Consider the following 22,036-nt stretch of genomic DNA (forward strand, 5'->3'; position numbering starts at 1 on the left):
TGCCTCTAAGCCTCATTGCAGTCACATGGTTTTCGATGACTACAGTTACAACCGTGTTCTAGGTAACAAACAGATCTACCTGTCTTTATGAGAATCCCCTAGGACTAGCCCAGCTGTCCATTCCAACCCATTCCTTGGTTTTCTTAACTTTAGTGCAAGGAGAAAGCTCATTCAACATAAAAGACAAATGCTATTGCTTCTATTGCTTTAACAAATTGTTTATTATGTTGCACGATTGTTGTTAAACCCTCAACCTCCATGTTGCTGCTGCTATGTTCCAGATATCACCCATCTATTACTAGTGATACTGACTGGGTAAATTGCTAGCAAAAATTTGAATGATCAATCTTAAAAAACAGCCATAACCAAAGCTAATTACAATGCAGTCTCAGAAAGTGTCAACTGTGTAATTATAGAGAACAATGCCATCACAGGAGCTAGAACATCTCTTTCAAACCTGTACTGCAGTCAGTTAGACTACACATACAAAAATGAAAATGAATTTCATTATTCAAGGAAGGAATGTGTTTTCTTTCACATGATCATCCTCACTTGTTAATTGCTGTTCTGTACCTGGCATCTTATAATAATACACTGCATTCCAAAAAACTTAACATGATTCACTCTCTTAAATGTTTTTTATTCAACTGGATCCTCAGGGCCATGTAAATTCTTTTCACTCCGGAAAAACGTAAACAATAGGAAAACCGTCATTCCATTCACTGCATTTGGCAACACAGCCTAAGAAAGGTAGGAAATAGCGAAGATGAGTTAGGACGTGGCAGATCTTCCTTCAGGTTTAACATTATATGACACGTAATTAAGGAGTGTCTTGTAATAAGAGAAAGAATGACTAACATGTAAGAGTACAAAAAAATGGCAAATAACACAATATGCATGCCAGAACCCAGTTAGTAATTTTCAGGTCATTTACTTTCAGGATCTACCACTTTATTATATATGCTGTGTGTGTGTTTTTACATGCTTGAAAAATATAATAAAAATGTTTAAAGTGGTTCTGGAGGCAGAATGTTTTATTTTTTTTTTAACCTTAATGCATTATTTGCATTAGGATAAAAAAACCTTCTGGGTGCACCCTCCTCCTTACCCCCCACCCCCATATTTACCTGAGCCCCATCTACAACCAGCAACATATTAAATCAGCGACGGAATGTTTCTAACAAGCAGGGTCAGGATGGGCCGGGTAGTACAGAATCAGGTCACAAACAGTAGAAGCTGATGACCACTCAGCAATCTTCTGGTCTCTGGAGCCACTTTAAATAAGCGAGTGAGCGCCAAAAATGTTGCAAATGTGCATAAGGTAGGGCACATCTAGTTGTCACTCGAGAATTATGAGCATGCGCACATCTTCATGCACAGCTGTGCATACAATTTCCCTGACAGTAGTCCCCCCCCTCCCTTATGGGCAGCCTCCGGATGCCAACTTGAAGCTTCTTTTCTGTATAAGCTGTGAAAAAAGCCCGCAAAAGTTATGTAGCGTGCACATTGGACTCCGGTTCCCAGGAATTCTCTTCTGGGCCAAATCCCTTCCATTTCATTAAATACGGTACAACCCCTTGTCTCCTTCTACAGTCCAGAATAGTTTCCACTTCATATTCCTCAGATCCATTGATTAGAAATGGTGGTGGATGTTCTGGATCCCGATCTGGGAAAGGGTCAGGCACATCAGGATTCAGCAGTGATACGTGAAATACAGAATTAATCCTGTAAGAATCAAGTAAAAAAAGTTCATATGCTGCCGGATTGATCCTTCTCCTGCCTGAAAAGGGACCAATATATTTAGGCCCTAGTTTCTTTGATGGACATGGCAGTTTTAGGTTTCCAATATTTTTTTATGCTCTTGATTTGCACTCAGAAGAGAAGATTATCCTCTATCCACACACAGGATCATCACTGAATCATCCCAGCTGGGGACACAACACAATAAAAGGAATATCAGCGCTGCAGAGCTGGAGCAGTGAGTGATCCTGGTGGCTGGGCTGCAGAGGAGGGGTGGGGCTTACCATGCATGGCTTTCCTGGAGGGGGTATTCCCTGGTCTGTGGCTGGACAGCGGGCTCTCTGCACTGTCTACTCTCGGCTGTCTCCATTCTGTGCTCAGGTTAGGGGATCTATGTGTGTGTGGGGACCTTCATGTCACTGATCTATGGGGACTATCGGGAAGTTGCTGAGGAGAGCACCATGTACAGAGACTGGTGTATGATTGGTGCTGTGCAAAAAGTAGAGGGGCAGTGACAGAGCCTCTTATCAGGCCCCCGGGCAGAGCCCAAGTGCCCCTATGGTCAGACTGTCCCTGGAATGCGCACATTTTCATGCACGACTGTGCATACTATTTCCCTGACACATACATGAGAGCAGCAGCTCTCCTGGGTGTCTCTCTCCTTATTGACTCACAGCAGAGGGAGCCAACGGCTCTTGTTTCTGTAATCACAGCCACTGAGCCAATGAGAAGAGACCGGGGACAGAGCTGAGCTGTGCTCTGTGTGCAAATGGACAATGTCCAATCACAGGAGCATGGCTCAGGAGAGAGCTTGCTTGAGTGCCCCCGCAGCAGGAGGCTTGCTATTAGGGACACTCAGAAGGGGGGAGGAGCCAGGACAACTGGTGGGAGACCCAAAAAGAAGAGGTGTGGGGCCACTCTGTGCAAAGCCGTTGTATAGAGACAGGTAAGTATTACATGTTTATTTATTTTTTTAAACTACAAGCTTTAGAATCACTTTAAAGCCCCACTAAAAAAAAAAAAGATTTAAATGAAGTCTTTAGTCTAAGTGCCAAGCACTAAAGGGCTGTATGAGAATCCTTTCAAGGAGTGTAATATTATCATTTGGCTTGGCAATAACGGTTGACTGCTGTTTTTCAAAACAAAATCCAGCATGTTGGATCCAGCACTTTTGACTGCAACACAAAAATCACATGCTGCAGCTGGCACACTAATGATGCGAAAAATGAATGACCAAGAATTATTGTTTAATCTTCGAATCATCTATGGCCTGCTTTATTTTAGATTTTAGTTAACTGATCTGCATACTTGGTTTCAGGTCAATGACCAAAGCCCACTCCAGCAAAATGCTCTCCACTTTCCCCATCCTCATCATTCATTAATGTGTTTGGAAAAATACTAAGGTAGTTTTTAACTTTCTTCCCATGTCCCTCACTGGCGCCTCTACCAGAGTTGAGACTGGTCCTCTTGTTGTGATGTTATGTCGCTGGAGTCAAGACCTGGGATGACCCTGTCACTGGGCAACCAAGAGGAAGTGTCCATGTCAACAAGACACCCAAAAAAGGACCCTTGCACACTAAGTGCGGAAGAGAGAAGAAACCTGATGTGTCATGTTACTTTTTTTTAATTTGTGAAGCAATTAGAAGGGGATGTATTGTTTGTTGAGGGGCATCCCTGGCTGGAGCACAGCTTTCACAACTAAGCACCTAACATTTCTAGAAGAAGATCAGTACTCATATTTCTCTAGATAACTTTTTAAAGGCTGTCTCGTTCACCCAGTAGCTATAGGCACAGTCTAGTAGGTTGAATCACCCACAGGTTTCCTATACCACTTGGGGACTACAGCAACAAGACCTACTTTTTAAAAGTTCCGTGTTCCTTTCTTGCCTGCTTTAGAGATTTTGGTGCTACCACTTTTCTGATGATCATACTCTTGCTGTTATGTTCTCCATAATATAAAATATTTTATATTAATTTCACCAAAGAGAATGATGCCCTCCTTGTGATGACTGCAGCAGCTTTGTAGACCATGAATTTGTGTGCAAGGAGATCCTGCTTGATGATGTAATTCTTAACTAGCTATAATAAACTAAAATGTCAGTTTTAGCTAGACTGACGCTTTACGTGTTTCATAATACAGCTGTTTAGAGCTCTAAAGTAAAAGGTAACAATTTGTGTTAGTGAAAGTGAAGACAGATGAAGTCAAAACAACAAGAGACATCCCAGGTGATTTGCAGAAATAATGAGTGTGGAAAACAGGAAATTTTGGTTTGCTTTGAAACTTTCCCTAAAATACACACGATGGTTATAAATTTAGAAGTGAAAACAAATTAAGTGATCGCTATGGAAAATGCAGATTAATCGCTCAGTGACACCTTCACATTCCTTCAGTCCTCGAGAGTTCTGAGAAATTTGAACAAAGAAAAATGTTTCCATTGAAATATTTACATTGTGCTAGTATGTTGTAGCTGACAGAGATGCTTTATCATATACATTCTGTCTTGGAATTTAAATTGGTTGTTGAGATCAACTGGATGACTTTTCATTTGGAAGCAGAATGGTGCAAAACATGAGCAGTGAGACAGGTTTACTAAGAAACATAGTTACATAGTTAGTCTGGCTGAAAAAAGACAAAAGTCCATCCAGTTCAACCTTAAAAAAAATAAAGTTATAATCCTATACCCACAGTTGATCCAGAGGAAGGCAAAGAAAAACAGCAAAGCATGATCTAATTTGCTCCAGCTGGGAAAAAAAACCTTCCTGATGCCCCACAAGACAATCGGATATTCCCTGGATCAACTTTACCTATAAATGTTAGTATCCAGTTATATTGTGTGTATCTAAGAAACAATCCAGGCCTTTTTTGAAGCAATCCACTGAGCTGGCCAGAACCAACTCTTGAGGGAGTCTATTCCACTTTTTCACAGCTCTCACTGTGAAGAAACCTTTCCATGTTTGGAGATTAAATTTCTTTTCCTCCAGACATAAAGAGTGCCCCCTTGTCCTCTGTGATGACCTCAGGGTGAATAACTCTACACCAAGTTCACTATATGAATCACTGATGTACTTATACATGTTGATCATATCCCCCCTTAATCTCCTCTTTCCAAGAAACAAAACAAAACAAAAAAACACTTTGATTATAATTTCTTGTGGTGCTGCCCAAAAATGAGCACTGATCCAATATAAACATGCTCCTGACCAGTTCCTATGTGTGCAAAAGATTTTAAAGCAGACCTAAGTTCTGAATGTTGGATTTGTTTTTTTCTACATCACTCCGACTACTACTCTAAGACTCACACTTGCACATACTTAGAAGTCACAGCTGTAGCTATGGCTGGGAAGACATGTTAGCTCCACACCATCAGTCAGTGACTGATGCATTATTTGTTGCATTTTTTGGGGGTGTATTTTCATTTTTGCGGCACTTCATGCATATTTGTTTAAGGGTAGGTATTTTGACTTTTAACACACTTTATGTGAAAACTGTTGCAAGTTCAATACTGAATATGTGAAAACTGTTGCAAGTTCAGTACTGAATCTATTGCTGATCTTTGCAAAAATAAGAATAAGCAGTGCTTATTTAAAGATGAAAACCATACCCGAATGGGGGCCAAGCAAATAAAGTCTTATTTAACATCTAAGGCTTCTTTCACACAGCTAGTTACATGCAGTTAGCAGATTCCAGTGGCAGGAATCAGTGCATTCTTGAGGCTTAAATGACCAGGACATGCGAATAGCAGTGGCCACTCAGTCTATGTGAACTAATGACAGGCTAACAGTGGCAACCGCTGTTCACATGAAGCTGCACACAGAGTGGATATCTGCGGCTATGGATGGATGTCCGAGTCTGGACTGCCTCTAGGCACAGCCATTCATAACTTCAGCTATGCGGCAATATGCAAGCAGTGACATCCACTGTCAGCCTGCCATTAGTTTAAAGGCTGGGTGGCCATTGCTATTCTCATGCCCCAGTCATTCCAGTCGCAAGAATCTAAGATTCTTGCCACTGGAATCTGCAGGCTGCATGTTACCGGCAGTGTGAAACAGTGTGAAAATGGCCTAAAGCCTCATGCACATGGGCATATTAAAATATTCATATGTAAGCAGAAAAATACAGCTTTAAAAAAAATGTTAGTTTTGGCATGTAATTACCTACGAATGGTGTTTAAAGATGTTTGCATGTAAACTCATTCTATTGGCTGGAATAATTTATTTTAGCCACTAGAATGCAGTTATGACCATAAATGAACTTTTATGCACTTGTATGCATGTTTACACATCAAAAGCGCCTCTCTGGGAATGTAAGTAGTTTTGTTTTTCTTGCGCCCCCACATGTGGCATACAAATATGTGTTTAAACATCTGCATGTGCATGGGCACGTTAGCCAACATGCAGCTGTCTTCAGAGGTATAAAAAAAGCCAGATGCCTCTAGAAGTGGCGTTTTTTACACCCATGAGCATGAGTCCTAAGTGGCAATGAAAAGATAAAGAACAAAAATACCTTAATTTTAAACTCTAGCTGAGAATTAATTGTCACCATCATTTCCATCCTCTCCATTTTCCGCGCTCCTTCATTACACAGACGAACCAACTAAAATAAGAAGATAATACATCATATTATTTTAAAAAATAACACACACACATATATGTTGTCACTCAAATATGAATGAAAACTCGAGCACATGGTACAGCCATGAACCATAGATCTGTGGACTGAACAATCCTTAGTGCTGGACAGGTGAGGGGGCTTCCTAGCATGCAGCACTAACAAAGGAAAGTATGTTACGGGAGACCCTTTCCACTGATAATTCATTGAAGGGGAACTGCTAAAATTATAAAAGATATTAAGTAGAGTAAATCTACAGACACACCATAAAATCATCTGCATTACTAGTGAAGCTTCCCAGTCTTTACCCTCTTGGTTTTAAAGCTTTTACAGCTACAATACATACATGTGCCCACAATACATTTAAACTTCAGAAACACAACACCACTCTCTCATTACATTCAGCTATACCATAAATGGTTGAACTCATTCGTTTTGGCAGAGGCTTTTTCGAAAACTAATAAATAACAGATGGATGTACCTTCAATTTTGCTCTGTAGTAAATCTTGAGTACATTTAACATGCATACCAAAGTATACAATAGTATCACTTTTCTATAAATATGGCAAATATGTAGACTCTGCATGGATTTCTAATCCAGCTTTCAAGGTCTGGTCAGAGCTCCTGGAGAAACTAATGATAAATGATATAATATTACTCCCAAATCTCCACCAAGCCTCAAAGGCAGGTGATGTGTACTTCTGAAATCCAAGCCTGTCAATGATTCCTGGATGACTAGTCAGCAAATGGATAGCTTCTTCTCTAAAAACTGGGAAAGCACAATTATGTAGATGTACTGAATACAGACAGACCTGCAGGCTGGAGATCACGAGACCCTGAAACCTAACTAGTTCAAAACAAATCACTTTCCATTGTGAGTATAAGGTAACACTGACTGGAATGCCGAATGCCTTGGGTGGTGATCAGTCGTAACATGCGCAACTTGCAAGAATTGCAGCTCACAACCAATGTTAGTTCATCATGCACAGTATTACCTGTATTTATTCTCCAGAATTATTTGTTAAAATACTGTCACTCTTTGGTTTGATTATTTCAGTTTCCAAAAGAAAGAGCAAGATTAAACCAATGCGTGTGATGCTAACTGAAAGCTGTGCTTTGAAAAACCAGCTATTAAGTTTTATGGATAGATAAACTTTTTCTTTTTTTAGCTTTTGATAGACTAGGGAAGAGTTAAAACCCTCATTACTATTATTATTATTATTTTTTTGGGTGGTTTACCATTGGGTACATTTTCCTTCTCTTCCTGTCCCAGAGACACCATAGTATATTAGAGAAAATCTCCCTGGAGGGAGGGGAATCCCCCTCTTAAGTTATACCTGAAACAGGGTTCACACTGGAAGATTTCCCCTCCACCTATTTTTCTGGAAAAAAAAAAAACTCTTAACATTTTGACAACAGGGATTGCCTCACTTTGGAAGGATTTTCTTTCACTTCGTGTTTTGGCTATGGGACAGAAAGTGAAGGGATATCTACTCAATGGGACAATTAAAAAAACTTCTGACAGGAGTGTTAACCCTGCCTCATGCTCTCCAAAAGGAAAAAAGTTTTACCTATAGTTCTACTTTAAGATTAGAACCAGAATGGGCCACCAAAAATGTCCAGCATTCTTTATTAATAAAAACCATCTTAAAAAGACCAGTGAGCTATAGGTTAAATATTCATGTTATCATGGGTCTTTAAATCTATATGAAACAATTGAAACATTCTCTGCACTGTTGATTCCCAGATAATTACATCAGTTATGGAAACCTTTCAAGTTCATCCTAAAATGGAAGTTCCCAGAGGCATAGTTATACACAGTCTTAGCCATATGTTTTCCTGTTCATATAAGAGGGGCGTTTTTCACATTAAAGAAGTATGCTGTTAGACTTTAATAGTGTGAAATAACAGAATGCTTAGGTATGCAGGTTTTAAACAAGCTATATAGTTCTGGGTTGCAACACATGCAAATAGTCAAGGTAATCACCCATTACATTTAGACTACACTCCCAATTAAGGGAGCATAAATGTTGCTTTTTCTATTTGAAAGTCTATTGCTCACCCATAAATGTACACGTCGCAAAGTGAAAACAATGTTCCAGAAATTAGCTTTTATCAAGTCATAGTGACTCTTGTATTAAAAACTGATTTCTCTGGTTCTTACCAGTTTGTGGCTATGTAATTGTTTTCTACATATTTTTCATTTAAAGTACATCTAAGGCCAAAACTGTTTTTTATTTATTTTTTTTTAATAGAGAAAGGTTATTAAAAGTGTAGATGTTAAAACTTCTGATGTCATGTAAATGCATGGCCATCTATGCAGTTAATGAAAACAGCTGTTGACTTCCGCTGATCATATTCAAACTGAATCAATGGTCTGTCCTGGGGATGGAAACAGGCCAAATTGAAAACTTTAGCCAGAAATCAAAATTATTAAAGCAAATTAGTTTCTAATTGTTAGAAACTAGTAGAAATACATGGAACAGCATGGATGGAATAGAACAAAAGGTGAATTACACCTACCTTGCTAACTTCTTTCAAGGCTTTCTTGCAGGTTTCATATCTTGAAGAATCTTTAGGTGTTTTCTGACAGATTGTCTATGTCAAACATAATATCTAGTTAGAGCCGGGCATGAAATTAACTTAAAGTAAAAGTTAACATTTATATTGACCATTTACTGTAAGCCTTACATTAAATATATACTTAGCTCTATAATAAAGTAACCATAAAATTTCTCAGCTGGAAAAATATCAAGAATTTACACACATAAGCTTACATGAAAAGCATGTAAAACTATCTATAATTTAGTTATCAGCCGGTGGCTTGTGCTGTTTTAGCAACCCCCACCCAATCATGCAGTCCAACATGGGAGGTAAGGTTCTGATTCACCCTTGATGACAGCTCACAGAAGAAGGCACAGGCAGTGCATGGGAGTGCAAGTGCTTGTGGTTAGTTAGAAGACATTAGGTGAAAGATGAATTAACAAGAACTCAAAGAAATTCCTACCGTGTCTGCAAACAATACCCAGTTTTAGCTTTTAAAACACAAGAATCTCACTAGTATGTAGGTGCAAAAGTTCTTCTTCAGACGTTTGCATGTAACTGAAGACCAGAAACAGACTGTAACTAGATGCTTAAGAGACTGAAGAAGTCTTATTCTGTGAGGATAAAGACCTGTCTAAAAAGCAGCCTATATGTGGGAAAGCCTCTGACTACTGACTATATACATGTTGCATGCAACTGGATAAATCTTGGAACTTTTTTTTAAAAATCTGATATTATAAAGATGGCATTTGTCAACACATAACTTTCAAAATATTCTGCCCTATATAGGATGGGAAATATCCAGTATCGGTAAATTCAAGAACATACTACTGGTATAGAAATACACAAACGAAAAGTATGGGCATCTATGTTGCTGAATCTTAAACTGTGAGAAATAACCATTATTTATTATTTATCACAGGCATTTATATAGCACAGGCATTTTACACAGGGCTTTACAAACTATTCATGCACATCAGACCCTGCTTTCAAGGAGCTTACAATCAAAGATTGCTATTATAGAAGCACACACATAGTAGGGTCAATTTAGACAGGAGACAGTTAACCTACTATGTCTTTGGAGTGTGTGAAGAGACTGGAGTACCCGGAGTAAAACCACACAAGCAAAGGGAGAACATGCAAACATAGTGTCCATGAAAAAACAGTATCCTAATTGGGGATATGAACCAAGGACTCCAGTGCTGCAAAGTAGAAATGCTAACCACTAAACCACTCTACTGCCCTTGCTCACAGGATGAATGAACCGTCCCTGTGGATTAGGATTGTAAGTGCTGGCTACTTTTTGTGCTATTGGATGGCTCGCTCTTTTTTGAAGATTCAGCACCCTACAATGGAGACCAAGTTCAGTAACCATATGGCAAGCAATGAGGGAATGTTTGGAAATAGAGCTACATGGCTAATAAGGCTGTAATTGTGAAGGAAATTATTGCATTATTCTTGAATACTGCAAATTCTCTTTAACCTGTTTATGAAATCACTTTAAACACTTACCCTCCAGAGGATTCCCCCCCCCCTCCTCCTGACCAGGCCATTTTCTGTGATACAGCACTGTGTTACTTTAACTGACAATTTCATGTTCATGCAACGCTGTACATACATTACATTTTTGTCCTTTTTTTTCCCGCAAATAGATCTTTCTTTCGGTGGTATTTGATCACCTCTGCAATTTTTATTTTTTGCGCCAAAAGCAAAAAAACCCCCGACAATTTTGAACCCCCCACAATATTTTTGACTTTTTGCTATAAAACATTCAGTCAAAAAATAAAAAAAAAATCAAATTTCTTCTTGAATTTAGGCCAAAATGTATTCTGCTACATTTCATTGCTAAAAAAAAAAATCCCAATTCATGTAAATTCATTAGTTTACATGAAAGTTATAGCATCTACAAATGGCGATATATATACTGGAATTTTTATTAAATTTTTTTTAATACTAGTAATGGTGGCAATCAGCAGATTATAGTGAGACTGCGGCGGGCATCCTGGGAATTCTGTGCAGAGAAATACAAAGCAGCATGTTCTTGCTTGCAGGAAAGAGACCTGTGTTGTTTACACACAAGGTCTCTCCCCTGTCAGCTTTACACGGCGATCTCCGGGTGCTGGCGGGGAATCTCCGTCACTTCTATTAGCCCCACCACCTTCAGTAAGTAGCGTAGTCATTCATTAGAACAAAAAATAGGCCATAAAAAAGGTAAGACAAGGAAAGCTTACATCCATGAGAAGTGGAAGTCGAGTGACTCTCTGCATGGGGAGGATGAGGAAGGAAATCATTGGCAAATTTCTACATTCTTCCTGAGTCTCAATTCTAGCCAGAGCATCCTTGAAAGATGCATTTGTAGATCTAAAATAAAGAATATTAACATATATGTAAATATGACCGATTTGATTTTCACATGAATGACATGATAAGATGAAAGTGATACCATGTCTAAAACAATCATCAAAAAAGGAATTTTTCCATGAAATAAAACATCCTGTCACAGTAAATATATTAACATAAATTATTGATTTTATATCACCGCAACTGTACAGAATCCAGAAATTTCCATTGTGCCCTTAACAAAAAATAGTTAATGTTACCAAGAACAAGCATGTTTATGCTAACTTATTCTCTTTTATTTAAAGCATTTCTAAAGGATTTTTTAAATTAAAATAACAACATATATTTACCTGCACTGTGCAAAGGTATTGCACAGATTGGCCCTGAACCTCATCTTCTGAGATCTCCCACCAGCTCTGTCCTCTCCTCCTCTTCTGTGTCTGCCTCCATAGCAAACCTCTTGCTATGGGGCAGATATTTGGGCAAGATCCTGAGTCAGGCTATGCGCATCTATAGACACACACAGCATGGCTTATCCCCCCTGCCTGGTCCCGCCTCACAGCATTTGATTGACAACAGCAGGAGCCAATGGCTTTCTCTGCTGCCTTGGTCCCTTTTTTAGCTTTAGAACCACTTTAAGTAAGAGCAATGAGGATTTGCAAAGAGCACAGGTAATCAAATTTGCATATAAAAAAACAGGAACCTTAGATAATTGTTACAAATGACTGAACATCACATTAACAGTAATAAAAGAGCATGTGAAGCATTACAAAAGCTTCTGTTATCTGCAAAGCTTCTTTTTTGCACCCCTGAATCTGAGTTCTTACTCAAAGTCCTAAGTTCTTCAATGCATGTATCTATATTTGTCAACACAAGCACATGCTTTACACTATAGAACTCCAAGGAAAGTTTTTCAAGCACAAGCTTATGCTGGCCATAGATGGTTCAAATCTCAGTCGGTTCGGCAGGGAGCAGCCGAGATTCGAACCATCTCTGGGCAGACTGATTGTACCCGATTTGGATGTTGTATGACTTGGGTACATCCAGCATGTAGGATTTTTACATGTGACTATTGCTAGAGGTTATGACCACTAGCAATAATCACTGTGCTCTCCCAGCAGGGACAGCTCCCCCTGCTGGGAAAACACAATAACTAAAAGCTCCACAGGAGGGATTCCCCCATCAACACTGACTCTTTTGATGGGAATAATCGCATTGTCTATAGCCTGCATTAGAGTTGAAGATTGCATTTTGAGTGCTCTTGGGGTCAGGAGCACCTGTGGCCTACAAAGCCCTGAACAAACATTCTGTACATTACCAGTGCCTGCTTCTACAGATGTGAAATAGCTTTAAGCAAGCCATAAACAAGTCGTCAGTGTTGATAGGGAAATCCCGGCTGGGGAAGGGAGCAGGGGAATCTTCCCTGCTGGGAGAACACAGTGATTATTTCTATTGGCTATAGCCACTGGCAATAATTGCATGGAAATATCTGACATGCTGGATCTACCAAGTTATACAACAATCATATTGGGTACAATCAGTCTTGCCCATAGATGATTCGAATCTGAACCGATCCTTGTTGCACCAGCTGTCAGCTTCCCTTTAAATAAGCCTAGTAAAATGCTGTGCTCACAACAGTTTTTTTTTTTAGAAAAGATGCTTAAAATCTTATATGTGTATAATGCAAATATAACGTATCATAATATGGAGCTTAGCTTAAAAATTGGGTTTGTATGGGTGTGAAGCCCACTTCTACAACTTAGTGACAGCTGGAGGCAAGGTGGTCCATTCTTGGGCCTTTGCCATTCAACAAATTGAACACTGATGGTGGCAGCCTTCCCAAACTTGCTGGCTTTGTTAATTTCAGAAGAAGAAAACCAACACAGTGCCTGCAGTAGAAAGCCACCAGACGAAGAAGCAGAAAGACTTTCCAACTTCCTTCCTGAAAGTGGAAAGCCTCATCAAATGCGGCACAACCACACAGTGGAAAAAAAAAAAAGTTACATTACTGAGGAATGTTAAATATTAATAATAAAATCTGTTACTTTTCTAGAAAGCAGTGAGCATCACTAGCTAGCTTTCGTAAAGAAAAAGAAAACATTTAAACATACTGATTTTCTTAATAGATTCTATTCATAATAAGTGTACTACTTTGTCCCTACTGCATTTAAGAATTGTAAATATGTCATGAAAAATTAAATGTGTACAACTCTACACTTGAATTCCAACACCCAGTGGAAGATTTACCTCCATTCATCCCACATCTGAATTCCCTATTTTGATGAGGATCTGGGATTCAGTAGCATTGCCTGTATTTATCTTATGACCAATGTTACACTTGCTGGCATTGGATATTTTTAAACATTTGCGGTTTTAAAATGACAAATAAATACCATCATCAATTTTTAACCAATAATTCCTATAAAGACCTATCATGCTGGATCCCATTCCATCATCTACTGTATGTCCACATTCGCTATGAGTATGGCAAGCTACAAATGAGGAGTTTAGTCTACAACCTTTAACTTTATATTCTAGAATTCACCCCTTCGTCTGACCCCAAAAATTCCCCCTCCTTATAGTAAATGCAGGCAAAACTGGGTTTGAATGTGCCAAGATTTACTTTTTCTTTTTAAACTATGCTGCCTTGGTGTGACATAGCAAGGAAGCAATACAGAAATAAAAAAAGAAAACAAAAAAATCACAGAGTACAAGAGAAGGAGATTAAAGAAAAAAATATACATTAATTTCTGTAGCGTCCTTTGCTGGTAGACTTCATTAGTGCAATATTTCACATAGGGGTCGAAGGTAGATTTAGCATGTTTCTCCACAATATCACTGATATCTTCAATGAGAATGTTTCTTTGATGTCTCCCTTCCAGTTCCTTAAAGAATCTGAAAAACACAGTTTAGAACCAAGATTGAGGTCATCAATCATACAACAGACATATCAATGCACCAAGATGAACAGACTGGACCCAAGAGATGCATTTCACTTGAAAATTATGTTATACTATCAATGGCATAGACAGTAATGCTTAGAAGATCTAACTGCTGAATGACAGGCCATATTTTTAACAGATCAAGCCACAGACACAACTTGAAAGGTATGGATATTCAAGTGACTGAGACAAACTTAAAATCCATAAATGACATTTTTTTAAGGAAAACTCAAGAACACCTAAAATTTCTGGCCAGGCAGTTCATATAAAACATTAAAAAAAACTGCACAATTTTTTCTGCATTTGTTAAAGGGGTCCATAGAAATAAATGGTAATGCACATTATAACTCAGGCTCTATGCTTTTGAATTGTGGTAATGCATTGTAAAATTGATGCCCTGTGGAGGGGCAAAACATGTTAGGTGGAGTCAACCGGTGACATCACATCCGGCACATGCAGTGCAGGCTGGTGCGGAACTTCTGGTTTTGCCAATCTCTGCTCTTTCACTGCATCATCTAAGTGAGCGTAAACCAATTGTATGTGCAATACAATAAAGTGGAGTTACACTATGGAGCCCTCTCTTGTTTTGTCTTTTTGCATAATGAGAGAGACATCTTTATAGAGTCAAGTCCATATGGTGGAAGAGTGGTGGAGAGTGGAGAGCAGCAGTAACCAGTATAGCTAGGGGGTCCAGTTGTGCCAGTGGAAACAGCAGTACAAGGGCTTTTGACTCCTGATGCTTTAGCACAGAGTCCACAGATCCCGGTCAGTGTGGGAACACCAGAAGGGGACATGGCACTGGAATCCATACATGGAGTGCTGCACCAGCACATGTGTATAGAAGAGCGCACAAGATTTATTTGGCACCAGCACTATAGAGACAACAGTATTTGGACACATATTTATAAGCACATTATTTTAATTTAGAGGTGTTAAGTAATCTGTGTAAAGATTAAGGAGCGCAGCATTGTGAATATGGATTATAGCATTGTAAAATGTTTTACCCCACATTACTGAAATGCAGGTACACTGTACTATGTGCACTGTGGTGCCATTTACATAGCCTGGCACCCCATCATACACATACAGTAGTAGCCCATGTACTTGTACTAGATTTCGAAAAATGCTTTAGGTCAGGTTTTTCGTGCATTGAGGTACACAGCCAGTTCAAGCAAAATGAATAAGCTGCCGTAAAACAGCATGCCTTAGTGTTAACGCTTGCAGAGTGGTGAAATGGACATTACACCAGCTGCATAGATGTGAACTGGACCCTAATTATTACATGAAATACAAGAGCCCTGCTTGAGTATACAACTCTCATAACCCAGTGAATGATAAGAAACTAAATGTAAAATGTCATATGTCAGTTACTATTCCAGTTCTTATACAAAGGTGACTTGTTTAGGTAGCAGGTTAAATTTACACGTGATCTAGTTACAAGTGTGGATAACGAACAGGAAGAGAAATTAATGTTGCAAGATGATCGCTTTTGCCAAACAAAATGTTTACTTGTGCCAGTTCTGTGCATAATATGTAGTCCTGAGAAGGGCCAAGGACTGTTTAGAATGCTAAGTTCTGCATGTCTCTTGTGAGCTACAAATAAAAACTAAAAAATTAAATTACAAGCTAGTCATAACAGTAATCTGCCTTCTCACATTACACGCTAGGCTGTGCTTACAAAGCTGAAATAGGCTGGTAATGCCATTATGAATTGGTGCCAAGTATTAATTCCTTAATGTTCTGTATTAATGTCTTAAGAGACAGAAGAAAAAAAAAAAAAAGAATAGGGGAGGACAACAAGGGTATTTAAAATAAACTGTGTTTGTATGACTGTGAGCAAATGCAATGCTAACTTTGGCCTGATATAATAAAATTGCAAGCTTAGCATTATTTAATAAATCCTCCAGTACTTAAGTAGAACTTCAGCAAAAACTTTATTTTCAAGTGGTGAGTTAGCTCAATTGCCAGAATTTTATAAGTGTCTGTGTATGCCCTTGGGAAAAGAACATCATGGCAGATATTGTCTTCAGGACAGACCATGGAGGGTAAAGTCCAAATCTTTACAAATTTCACTGGAGCAGGAAGCAAGGGGAAATGAACAACTGTCATTGGAACAGGTATCTATATTGGAAGAGGGTTGCCTTCCCCTCACTTCGTCTCATGTGTCTCAGACTTTAATGAGTTGATTTACTAAAAGGCAAATAGGCTGCTCACTTGGCAAGTGTAGTTGCACTCTACAAGGGATTTATCCCCAGAGCTTGGTGAATGAGGTAACACTCTACTGACTTCCATCATCCAGTCATATGCAAGCAAAAATTATGATTTTTTTTTTCCTTGCACATGATTGGGCATTCTTTGCAAAGTGAAGCTTCACTACATTCACTAAGTTCACATTTACTGGGGAAATGTCCCTTGCAGAGTACACTTTCAATTGCTAAGTGAGCAGTGTATTTGCCTTTAGTAAATCAATTCCTAAATGTAGGGAAATCTTACTACCAGGGATTGAGAAAGCAACCATAAATTAACAGGTTCTAACCCTTCCTCTCTCAATCCAAAACAAACCTTCAGCTGAAGTTTCACTCTAACACCTAGAAGCCGAAGTCCAAGGTGAAAGTAATGTGTGCAATGGAAGGACAGTCCTTACACGCTAGCTAAAGGATCTAGGCACTAGAGCTGCAGAGCCATGTTAGGCTTGTGGTAGAGAGAATATTTAATACCCTTGAATGTCCCTATCGTCTCCCAATATTTACATCCACTACACTGTGAAAGTGGAGTGATCTCTCTATAACTGCCTACAGCGATGAACAAATGAGGAGATACAAAAATGTAACCTGCTTTGCTATTGACTTTGTTTACCTGTAACCTGGTTGAACAGGAATTGTTTATTGCAGAATCCGATGTATTGAGTAACAGTATTTTTGTGTGTATGGTGGTTTCTGGTTTATGTATTAGAACACAATATTCATTTATTGTACTTCTCATTACATTGAGAATTCCGATTATAGCCTTGACTCTAAATGTCCCGATCTTGCCCCCAAATGCATCAGTTGGATATGACACCTGGACAAGAATCAGGCCATTTATGGAAACCTTAGAGGATGATAAGGAGTTCTTTTTAAACTAAGAAATGTTCAATATCACTCACAGTCATGTTCAAAGGGGTCAATATCCCCAGTTAAAAGAGCAAAGGAAGTGACTATGAATTCACTGGACAAAATGAAAGTATGCTGTAGGACTTGCCATGCTTCTCAAGAACAGGCAGATATCTTCCACCTTCTTTTCTTGGTGAGATATACACCTGTCTATGTCCAGCCATAGTCACTGGTACAAAAATATCCTATAATTATATTTGTGTATGAAGAAATCCTATTAACCATTATGATTACTTTTTTTTTTAAATTCAAAAAGAGGACTATTAGCATCTAAGCTGACCATCTAAAATAATCCACATTCAATTCTAGAAAAGCAGGTATCTTTTCTTATGCCTCTGAAAGTCATATAAATTCAGAAGAATTAAAAATACAGTTAGCAAGCACTGCTTACTCCTCATCATATCATACAGAAGCTGTAAATGGTGGTGATGGTGGGGGTCAGGCACAGACACAGTATGGCTTCTACTGACCACGGATGATATTAACACAGAGAGGGCACAGACAGCAAATCAATCATATTTAGTACAACATCTAATTTTATGGTTAAGATTTTTTTTTTCTTTAAAACGGGGTTTTTTCATTTGCATTCACCCCAAGTTTATTTCCTGCATGCTCAGTTTTTACTGTGTACCAAAAAATGACAAAATGTCATCTGGTAGAAACTAAGCTATGTAGTTGGCATTGTCCCCTTCCGACAGATAAGGATAGCTTTCAATGAGAGAAACAATGATCTTTTGTGCAACTCTCAGTTTGGATCCAGAACATAGACAGACCTAAATCAGACTGGCAATCAACTGCGAATGTTCCAAATAAATATCTATTGCATTCCATGGACTCTCTGTATATGAAAATGCATTTCCAACATTAAAGAAGTAGAACACATTACAGTAAACTCAGTGACCAAAGCTACATTTACTATACAGTAACACACTACTGCTAGAGCAAAGTGCTGAAGTTTTATTACACTATCACACAAAAAATAGAAACAGCTAAAAGATCAATAATAAAAGATGTATGGTATATAGGTACAAACTGTATTCTTCGCATTAAGTAACCAGACACTGATTTATGGGCACGTTTATTTTAATTGAATTTTCACTTAGCTTAGTGAATGAGGTGAAAGTTAAGTGAAAATTCACTTTACAAAGAGTACCCAAGTGTGCAAGGAAAATAAAAGGATTTTTGCCCACACAATTGGATAATTGAAGTCATCACAGCTGCTTTGCAACGTGAACAAGCTCTACTCCTTGGTAAATCAACCTCATTTGATTTTACTTCTTATTTTAAGCCAGTTGAAGATTAGCAAAAAATTATAACTTTGACACAACAGTAACTATTGAAATGTGATTGTTTCAATCACTCTAGGTGCACTGCAAGTATGAATTTTAGATGTGGAGCATTTTTCCCTAAATTAAAAAAAAAAAAATAAGTTAAGAACTGGTCACAAAATATCTTCCAGCATCCTATTTCCACATGGCCATCTGATGTTTGAGTTCTAAACCCAAAGTACATGGTATAAGGGTGCCCTATTCCTTGTGGGTGGGTACATCAGGGGATTGAATAACATACAGCTACATCTACATATGTGTGATCTGTACAGATCTTCACCCAGGTATCCTCTAGTGACCAAGTTCAGTCTGCTAGATTTGCTGTATTGTGCAATGCAGGAAAAGGGCATTACAGGAGGCTAGTACAAAGAGAGATGGAGGCACTATTAGAAATAAATAAATCATTTGGGGTATCTGGTATTTGTCTATGCTTACATGAATAACTACTGTGTGTTCGACTGCTGTTCAGCATCTAGTGAACATATTCACCAAAGAACAAAATGTGCTCTAGGCAACAAAACACATAAACAGAATAGCTGATGGTTGTTGCATGTAAAGAAACCATAACTGGGCCTGGGGCTTCTAGTTACATCTCTGATAAACATTTCCATTTCTTGTATTCTCGAATATGAAGTGCAATATATCCATCATGTGAAGTTACAATGGACTAAAAAATAAATAAAAATAGGTGAGTCTTACGAGTGTGCCACCTTTACCAAGCCCCCTACTTAGTAGGGCAGAGTAGATCCATTGGAGCTGGGTTTTTGTTCCATATATGTCTTCATTTATTTATCTGTCTGTAACAGCATACGATATCTGTTTCACGTAATATATGTTTTTCACTATAACTTGGCATTTTACATACAATGACAGGCAGGCACAGACTTTCCCTATTGAACACTAGCCCATATTGCATTTGCAGGAAGAAACGTTAAGGTATACAAGTCACACGGAAAGAAGTAAGCTTTGTTCAAGGGGAGGAAAAAGGTATACACCAGCTTAGCACTTCTGTTAAATCATACCAGATGGAGATCCACACTCCAGCTCCACAAAACCACCCAGAAACTCTACAGTGTGACAAAATGCAGCATTCATTCTCACGAAGTACATGACAATAAATTAAAGAAATCATCACTTTAACGCTTTATCAAATAAAACTGCTTTTACACACACTTCAGCTGTTTATTTCCAATATGAGGTCCTTTCTTAATTTCTCGTGCTTTTAAGGATGACTTTTCCTTTCAATTTTTTTTTTCGTGTAGAAACTCATATGCATTTTTGGAATACAGTATTTTCTGGCGTATAAGACTACTTTTTATACTTAAAAATATACCCCAAAAATTGGGGGTCGTCTTATACGCGGGGTATAAAATGTGAACCTTGAGTTTGTTTGGGTCAAGCTGGCTGGATGTGTGGTAATACTGTACATACAGTATACTGTGCTGAGCCAAGCTGGCTCAAAACAAATGTCCCTATGACAGATTAATCTGTCAGCCCGCTGGATGTGCGGTATATACAGTATACTGCGCTGAGCCAAGCGATTTCAAAACGTACTGGTACTTCCCTACTGTAATCAGCCCGCTGGATGCGTGTATGTACGGTAGCTGCGGCTATATACAGTATACACTGGGCCAATCACGGCGAGTGATGTATTCTACTAATGAATACAAAGCTTGCTCGGATTGGCTGAGTAAGAGAGGTGGGCTGATGATGTCACAACCTCAGCCAATCCGAGCAGGCTTTGTATTCATTAGTAGAATACATCACTCGCCGTGATTGGCCCAGTGTATACTGTATATAGCCTCAGCTACTGTACATACACACATCCAGCAGTCTGATTACCGTAGGGATGTACCGGTACGTTTTGAAACAGCTTGGCTCAGTATACTGTATATACCACAGTGATATATACTCAGTATACTGTATATACCACACATCCAGCGGGCTGACAGATTAATCTGTCATAGGGACATTTGTTTTGCGCCAGCTTGGCTCAGCGCGGTATACTGTATGTACATTACTGCACATCCAGCGGGCTGTATATATACTGTATACTGTATGTAGCCAAAGCTACCGTATTACCGCACATCCAGTGGTAACCATTTGATTTGGAATTTGATCCATATGATGACTGTCTTACAAATGTATCACAAGATGTCATTCATGAACTTATGATGTCAGAGGATGAACATGAGGATTTTTAAGGATTTTAAGTACCGGTAAGTCATAACCATTTCAATTAAAAAATCTGACGTTTTTAAATGGTGTTGCCTCGGAAGGGGGGTAGTCCTATATGACGGGTATAGCCCAAAACCTATGTTTTAACTGGAAAATTAGGGGGTCGTCTTATACACCCAGTCGCCTTATACGCCGGAAAATACGCTGTATATCTCCCAAGACATGCTTTAATTGAATGTAATAGTGGTCTCCAAACTGAAGCCCTGCGGTTGGATGCGGCCCTTTTCTTGCATTGGGGCACTTTTCCTCTCACTGATATGAGATAGTAATGGGGGTCGAACCTTGAAACCTAATGAATTTTCGACTGCGAACTTCAAACTCAATGCAAGTCTATGGGACTCGAACGTATAAAATTAAAAGAGGTATGGGGACTTGGGTACTGCCCTAAGGGACATGAATCAGTGAAAAACCGTTTTTCAAAAAGTACCGTTTTAAAGGGGAAGCCATTTTTCATTGCTTCAAGTATAAAAAAATAAAAATATGCCTGGGGGTCCCTTTAAATTGTACAATGTATAGAACCTGCTGCAGCAGCACTGACTTTTTTTTAAATACAGTTTTATTTAAAAAAACAAAACAAAAATAACAAAAAACACAGCATGGGGTCCCCTCCTAATACATACCAAACCCTTTAGGTCTGGTAGGTAGGTTAGGAGGGACCCCACAGTAAAAAAAAAAAAAAAAAAACATGCTTGGAGTTCCTCTAAAAGCCATACCAGGCTCTTTAGGCACAGTCCTAGCAGGGCAGGAAAGAGCTTCTTCTTAGGTTAAGAATGGATTGAAATGGGTGCAAGGAAGAGAAGAAGTATCAGTATGGTACATGGGGTATATTAAGGTAATCTATTACTTTTTCCTGAATAGGCAAAGTACAGCATACCTCTAGGTTCAACCTACACAACAACATTTAATTTCTTGCTACTAAAATTACTAGGGATCAATCACTAGAAGGAATAATTGATCGCTACACAGATGGCATGCATTATGGACTAGCATCCTGTAGTGACCAATAGCATATGATTGGAATATTGTGCATCATGTGCAACTGATTGCTACTACAAGCTATTTATATAGCTTACACCTAAAGGAACCATTTGTTCTATTTGTTTAGCAATTACCTGTTACCTCTGGCATTTAATAGCATGACCG

The 22,036-nt window shown here is 38.7% G+C and overlaps 1 protein-coding gene across 2 annotated transcripts in view; it reads right to left on the reverse strand.

Moving 5' to 3' along the window:
• ARHGEF26 (Rho guanine nucleotide exchange factor 26) overlaps positions 1–22,036 on the reverse strand; it is a 176,684-nt gene that overhangs the window by 68,790 nt on the left and 85,858 nt on the right. For both annotated transcript variants that reach the window (XM_089672608.1, XM_089672609.1), the window contains 4 exons: positions 13,976–14,128; positions 11,125–11,254; positions 8,873–8,947; positions 6,245–6,334 (listed from right to left, as the gene is read on the reverse strand). In XM_089672608.1, the coding sequence (XP_089528734.1) occupies positions 6,245–6,334; positions 8,873–8,947; positions 11,125–11,254; positions 13,976–14,128 (448 nt within the window). The remainder of the gene's footprint in view (positions 1–6,244; positions 6,335–8,872; positions 8,948–11,124; positions 11,255–13,975; positions 14,129–22,036) is intronic.

Source organism: Staurois parvus, unplaced genomic scaffold, assembly GCF_062004578.1.
Source record: "Staurois parvus isolate SC_StPar_1 unplaced genomic scaffold, SC_StPar_1.0 ptg000131l, whole genome shotgun sequence".
NCBI lineage: Eukaryota > Metazoa > Chordata > Amphibia > Anura > Ranidae > Staurois > Staurois parvus.